The sequence below is a fragment of the Osmerus mordax genome, chromosome 3 (genome assembly GCF_038355195.1).
Source record: "Osmerus mordax isolate fOsmMor3 chromosome 3, fOsmMor3.pri, whole genome shotgun sequence".
NCBI lineage: Eukaryota > Metazoa > Chordata > Actinopteri > Osmeriformes > Osmeridae > Osmerus > Osmerus mordax.
In genome coordinates this window covers 23,546,997-23,554,277 of record NC_090052.1, presented here as the reverse complement: position 1 = coordinate 23,554,277, position 7,281 = coordinate 23,546,997, and the positions used below count along the sequence as shown (strand labels likewise).

At 42.0% G+C, this 7,281-nt stretch overlaps 1 protein-coding gene across 1 annotated transcript; it reads left to right on the top strand.

Moving 5' to 3' along the window:
* The first annotated feature begins 613 nt into the window (after nucleotides 1-613).
* On the top strand, nucleotides 614-5,073 carry jpt2 (Jupiter microtubule associated homolog 2). Its single transcript, XM_067233711.1, has 5 exons — nucleotides 614-758; nucleotides 1,623-1,774; nucleotides 2,232-2,383; nucleotides 2,752-2,800; nucleotides 3,491-5,073. The coding sequence occupies exons 1-5, from the start codon at nucleotides 706-708 to the stop codon at nucleotides 3,727-3,729; spliced, it is 645 nt and encodes a 214-aa protein (XP_067089812.1). The 5' UTR covers nucleotides 614-705; the 3' UTR covers nucleotides 3,730-5,073.
* The last annotated feature ends 2,208 nt before the right edge of the window (nucleotides 5,074-7,281 follow it).

Below are 7,281 nucleotides of genomic sequence, written 5' to 3'. Positions count from 1 at the left end.
TTTACTTGAACAGTCACATCATGGAAAAACATTGCAGTCTTAAAACGGAATAGTAGCTAGCCCACATTAAAAACATTAGCATGTCCAACTAGCTAGGAAGCTAACCACAGTCAAACGCTTCAGCTGCTGCAACAGTCCTGTTTGAGTACGCCACGCCCACTTCTAACGCAAAAACAAAACTTATGATTGGTCAGATCAAGGGAAACGAGGACATGCGCGTCTACATCATCTGTGAGTGACCTTCCATCAGAAATGTTGCTTATACTTGATCACTGTTCTGAAATGTACACTTGCAAAATTACCACTTTGCACAGAGTCCGGTTTCCCGAGATAGGCCAATCGTTGGACACTCGTTTCCCTAAAATCCCCTAAAATCCCCCAAAACCACACAGACAGACAGATTATTTGTATTATTAGATTCCCAAAGTCTTTGAAAAAATGTTTGAATAGCGCTGAATAAAAAAACGCTTTGGGCCATGTGGGTCTTGCTTCGAACGTAACATCAACTTCCTCTGTTCTTGTCAGCGTATGACGCTGTAGCGAGCTTACGTATCCCAAGTAGCTTTATTGCAACGTCAGCAACTTGGAACATGATCGAAGTCTTTCTTCAGCTCCACCTACTCTTTCAGTTTCAAACTTTTCACCGAATGTGACGCCACTGTCCTTACTGCCAATTTAATAAAGCACACAGGATAGCTATTCACGATGACTTCTACAAACATGTTTCAAGGGCTTGATGGCGCGAAGCCAAGTTCAAGGTAAGGCATGAGCCAAAACATTGAAATAATCTTTACTAAATAGAAAGTTGGAAACTAAATTAACTGGTTGTGAGCTAGGATGTGCTTATTCAACATCATGTTCCTTTTTGTCCGCATGCTAACACGGTAGAATGCAAAGTGAACGCTAGCTGTCTTGTTTATTAGCCATGCATTTTTATTATTCTAACATAACAAATAGCGAGAACGATTGTAAATGTTTTCAGATGTGCTGCCATTTAGGCTAAATATATTCTAAATTATTGTTGCTTTGTGACTTGTTAGCCTAGCTGTTCCATCAAGCTAGGCTAACAATGTTGCGATGTTGGTGTGCCACTATTTTGACCATCTAAACTCGCTCTAGCTACTGAAGCGAGGTTGTTAGTCATTGGCTGGCTAAAACCTACCTGACTCTGACAGTTGTTTAATGTCCATGTTCCGAATCGAACGTTACTCGGTTAGGCTTCGCTAATTATCTAGTTAGCTAATTAACTGCATCTTAGCAAGCTTGCTAGCGGTTAACCAGCAAGAAGACTGCCACTTAACATCGGTAATATTACCTAGCCTACTAACCGTTAAGGAAGCTAACTGTTCGTGAAATGGACCAACAAACTATTATCTACTTAAGGGAGTTAAGTAGGCCTTATCTTATGAACCTCAATATAGCCTACTGAATGTTTTGAAGATCTAACAAAAAATATATATTCTGGGGTTGGTGGGCTAATTGCTTCATAACCTATTATGTCACTTTTAGGCCTGCAGATAATCAATATATTTATTGTTTCATATCAGTTCTTTTTTTGTCCACATTTTTGCTGATGTGGACTTGTATATTAGACTATTTCTTTGTGTATGTGTGTGTAACAGAGTGCTGCGTCCTCCTGGAGGTGGCTCCAGTAACTTGTTTGGTGGTTATGAAGAAGACGCGTCTGCATCCAGGAGGCCTCATAAAATGGCCTCCACTATTTTTGAGCCTGTAGAGGATCCCAGTGGAGGCCCCAGGCGATCTAACCCACCAGGTCAGAGGTGCATGAAGCACGGGCAAGTTCAGATATACTTCAAAGATCCAGCCAAAAATCTGTCACAGCATTACGTTTAAAACATGTAAAAAAGAAGAAATGGCATTATTCACTTCCTACTCCAACTGTCTATCCAATAGGGAAAACACTCACCAGCACAGAACTGGTGTAGGCAGCAAATACAGAGAAATGGGTAGAAAAGGCTCATGACTAAAGTTACAAAGAAAAGTCAGGTTTGGCATAGACCATTTGGTGATGAAGCTTTGACACACAAGTTCTGGGTAAAATTGTGGGATCTTAAAAGACCATGATTTAGTATCTTTGGTGTCTAACATTTACTGTGATAGATTTATCTTGGGATCAAATAAACATTCTAATATATTTAAGACGTTATTGTTCATATTTTACACAAGCTGTCATTGGTGACGGGTTGTCGATCTCTTTTGTTCTCATGTAGGGGGGAGGAGCAGTGGGATATTTGACGAACCCAAGGCTCCCTTACAGCAGCACAGACCGGCCCCTCCAGGTGGACCGACCAGCAACATCTTTGGTGAAGCAGAGAGCTCCGTGCCCCCTGCCACTCCCCGGAGCCACCCTAATAAACCAAAGGCAAGTTATTGCAGCAATATCTGGAAGCCATCAAACCAAACACCAAGTAACCCAGAGTTTGAAGTACTGACACCTGTCACTTGTTGTCCGAGAAGGCAAAGGAGGCAGTGATAACAGTCATTGATAGAACAGCAGCAAAACACAAACATATTTCTAAATTATAGAGCAAAAGAGCCCTTTTGATGCAAATATTCTTATACATTATTCACTTCTGTGAGTATTGATTAATGTGGAAACAATTAGAAAAATACTATGTTACATCATCTGTCACAGGAGTTTTTTCACTTTTAAGTGCTTTGAATCCATTGCGTGAATATGAATTGGTTGTCTTTTCTTTGTTGGTGGGTCATATATTCTGTCATTTCCAGGATAACATAAACATGTCTTCAAGTGCCACTCCTGAACAACAGCCTCCAAGTGAGTTATTAGCTACACAGCCTGTTTACTCAAACCCAAAATGAAGGTTCATTACCTTTTAGGCCCCCCTAAAAATCCATCCAATTAAACCAAGTGGAAGATGCTTACAGTTAGCACCTGTTGTGATGCTGTTGTGGCACTATGTCTTGTACAAACCCCTCCTTGGCACTTAGGCACCGTAAGTAGTATTACAAGTCTGTTGACATGTTCTGCTACAGAATGACTGGACTAGCTGTAAGCTTTAGGACCTAAAACCCTCAAATCCAAACTGTATTTGAAAGACACACAGGTTTAATAATGCAATATGCATATAACCTGTAGATAATATAACACTTTTATAATGCCGTCTGGACTCCCCATTATGTATAGTGTGTCACTGTGTATTACAAAAAAGGGTTCCAAATATTGTTAAAACAAATTAAACCTAGAAGTTTCTTAAAAAAAGAAAAGAATTGGCACTCTCATCTTAGACAGACCGTGGTGCCCAGAAACGGTCATGAAAGGGAAACCCAGAAAAAGACTTTTCAAAAGTTCCTTTATAAAAATGTACAGTACATCTACTGGAGGCAGCATAGGGAAGTCTCACTGAGGCAGTTGGTTATTTCCAGAGGAGTTGGTTATTATTTAGGGAAACCTCTCAACTGGGGTGCTGCACCTCTCACCTTACTCAACTCTCCATGCCCCTTTCAGCTTCTCAGCCAAAGGAAACTCCAACACAAGTGATTTCTCTTCCACCTGTGAAAGTGGAACAGCTCCTGTCTGAGGCAGAGCCCTCTGCTCCCTCCAGGTCCCTGGAGCAGGACCACGAGCCCTCTGCTCCCTCCAGGTCCCTGGAGCAGGACCACGAGCCCCGCCTGGGGGCTCGGCCCCGCTCCCACAACAAGGTCCTCAACCCCCCTGGAGGAAAGTCCAGCGTGGTCTTCTACTGACCAACTTCCCATATCTCTTCTTTCTGTACACATTCTTCTTGTTTGTTTTATTCTCCCTCATTCCACCCTTTCTCACTGTCCTCCAGGGATGTCTGAAAAAGTTTGTTGTTAAAAATGATCCTCTATTCCCTTATAAAGGAAATAGTCACATCTCAATGATTCATAGTTGATTTATTTGTCACATTTCATATCACATCCCTGGTCTGCATTCTTCTGCACTTTAAGACCGTTCCTGAGGACCTCTGTGTTTTTGTTTTCTGGATGAAACGCTTGCAATCACTACTGTCCTTTTACTGTATCGAAGTGACGTGTGTAATCATGTAATTACTCACTGTAAATGTTCATCTTTGACTTGGTAATGGATTGTGATGAAAGGCTGGTGAGTAAAATGGGTCTACTATGTCTCAGGCACCCTCAATGTTCATCCACCAATCTCGGTTCCCTTTACTGTTCTACATTCTATAGACCTTTTACTGTCTGTTCATCTTGCTTGTTGTTCTAACCACTAATGCAAAGGGGTAATGTCATCAGTTTGCTTAAGTTTCGCCAATTAACCATATTTCTTTTATATTTCTGTCTTGCTTATGTTTATGCTTAAGCTTATGTTATCATATACTATACATTTATGAAACTTTGTTCAGGGAAAAAGCCAAAAAAAATCTACCAATACACAAAGAGCTACGTCAGCCAATTGCCTTTACCCAAAGTTTATTTTCCTTAGAGAAATTCAATTTTGATCTTGTCCACTGTGGCAAATACTGAATGTATCGTGTTTCTGGTTTGGTTCAGACACTGTTTGCTCTAAGAATGGTAAATCAGTTTTGGGGAGGCCTTTAATTTATGTTTTAAATTAAAACTGTGGTACACAAGTGAACTCTGGAAGATAGCATGACAGGCCAACAGAGTGCTCAGCCTCGTATAGCAGGATGAGGCAGTAGCACAGCCAACATGTTGCACACGTTCACAGTATCCCGGCTCTGCCCGTAATATTGAAAGGTGTAATGCCCATCATTTCTTTATGCAACCTATAACCCTGTACATGGTGTATGCTATAACCCTGTACATGGTGTATAACCCTGTACATGGTGTATGCCAATTGCTATGATCCTAGACAATCATCTTAGACAAACCCTAAGTAGCTGAGCGACCGTTGTGAGTGGTGGGTCGTACTTTACCTTTACTTGTTAGCTTGGACTGGTAGTGTGCAACAATTGAAATGTAGCAAAATAGAATAAAAATGTAATACCATGCCAATGTAATAAAAATGCTGACCAAAGAACATTGTGTTGGTAGCCATACAAACTGTGCAGTCCCTCAGAAATAAAAACACCCACATCAAAATGTCATAGTTTAAAGGCTGAATTCATCTATGGGACCTTAAGGTTAACCAGTCCTGAGTTTAGTGACATTAGCACTGTATTTAAAGGTAAACATGTTTAGATAAAGCTATGTTACTTTGAGGTTCCTTTTAATGTGGACAGTTACTAGAATAACTGAACACAGATGCCTTCATCAGCATTCAACAGTTTGTACTTGGTTTTAAATCCATTGAGTGATTTCTGTAAAATGTCATTTACACCTTTTTTTAGCAATGACTGACACCACTGTAATCAAGTTATAGAGTAACCGTAGTCATCTGTTTCATGATCACAGACAAAAACTAAAAACAAATCACACATCACCGAACAGTGATGACTCACTGCAGCAGCATAGGAGCAGTGCCGGCTCACGCGCCCGAACAGTAGGTGGCGGTGACGCACCACATTATCGTTGGTTGCAATCTACATTTAAAAGCGAAAGAAGAACACCTATGTTATGGCAGAGAATGGCTGTGTCTACTACCGCGCACTTTACTAAGTACACTGCAATACAGTGCACTGCAATACAGTGCACTTACATCTGTAGTGCACTCCGTCGCTGAGTAGTGCTGTCTCAAATGGAACACTTAAGTTAACCACTTGGCGGGAAGTGACGGCGCAATCTGATTGTGACACCCGCGAATCTAAGGCGAATCTGCTCGCGAGTCATTTCGTCCGCCATTATTTTAGAAATGAAATGAAAAGCTGCCGAAAGGGCTCCTCCTCTTCCGCTACGTAGCCAATATGGCGCCCGTTTAGGGCGAGTAGTGGCCATCGTTGTACACTGCATTTTTTGACCGTTAGCAGTGCGTCATCCGGGTACTTTCAGTGCACTGAATTCTGCTGGTTGTGTCAGTGTAAGCGCCCTAAGCACTGAAAGTCAGTGCTCGAAGTGCCCAAGTGAGCGGTAGTAGATACAGCCAACGTTTAATAGGGGAGAACTGCCACTTTCGGGAAACTTCCGGCTTCTGAACTGGTTGCAGTACCACTCTAGTTCCATATGAGGGCGCTAACGGTCCAGTGCAGAATGAATGGAGGTCTATGGAGCTATACCCCTCAAAATCCACTTTTCTCAGGATAATTTTTTTTGTCCCAAACGGCTGCAGACCCGAGCGGCTGCAGACCCAAACGGCTGCAGACCCGAGTGGCTGCAGTACTGAGAGGATGCAGTAACTGAGAATGTTTTCAACCTTCCAGAACTTTTTTTTAAAGACAATTTGTTCAGGGCTGTAGACTTGGTAATGTATTCATAAACAATAGTAATTTGTATTAAGTTGCATATACTGCATGTTGTATAACTTTTATATTGTTGGAGAAAGCATCGACCCAGAGAAACTACAGAGAGAGGATCGACCCAGAGACAACATCGAGAACATTGACCTGAGAGAACATCAAGAACATTGACCAGAGAGAACATCAAGAACATTGACCAGAGAGAACATCGACCAGAGAGAGGATCAATCAGAGAGCAGTAACCAGAGAGAAACAAGCTTCCAGATACCAAACAGGTTTGAGTCATGGAGACACATCACTGTGACACCTGTAGGAAAAACCTTTCTTCATCCAGTAACCTCAAGCAGCACATTAAGACCCACACTGGAGAGAAACCCTACAGCTGCACATACTGTGATAAAACCTTTACCCAGGCTGGCCATTTCAGGATTCACGGCAGGATCCATACCGGAGAGAGACCTTACAGCTGTGACGTCTGTGGTAAAACCTTTTCCCGGCTAGACAGTTTCAAAGTCCACAGCGGGAGCCACACTGACATCTGTGACCTCTGTGGGAAAACCTTTAGAAGTGCTGGCGGTTCCAGAGTTCACCGTATGATCCACACAGGAAAGAAACCCTACAGCTGCACATACTGTGACTATTTATGTAAAACAAATGATCAACTGCGTGTGCAATATAGAGAAATAACAAAGCAGTGATGTCTGGGGCAAAGCTGTCCCAGCAGTCACCACCTGAGAACTTCTGTATGACCCACAGCTGGAATAAGTACTGGCCTACATGTACTGGAGCAGTCCAACATGAAAGGACAGATCCTTTACTCCTGTAATGGGGGAGGGGAAGTTGTTTCAGACTGTATAGAATATTGGTAAAATACGGGGCAACTTTGTATTTTGAAGCATTTTGAAGCACATGGAATTTTCCCAGTTTTTTGTTGTTTTGTTGGTTAAAGGGTTTGGTACAC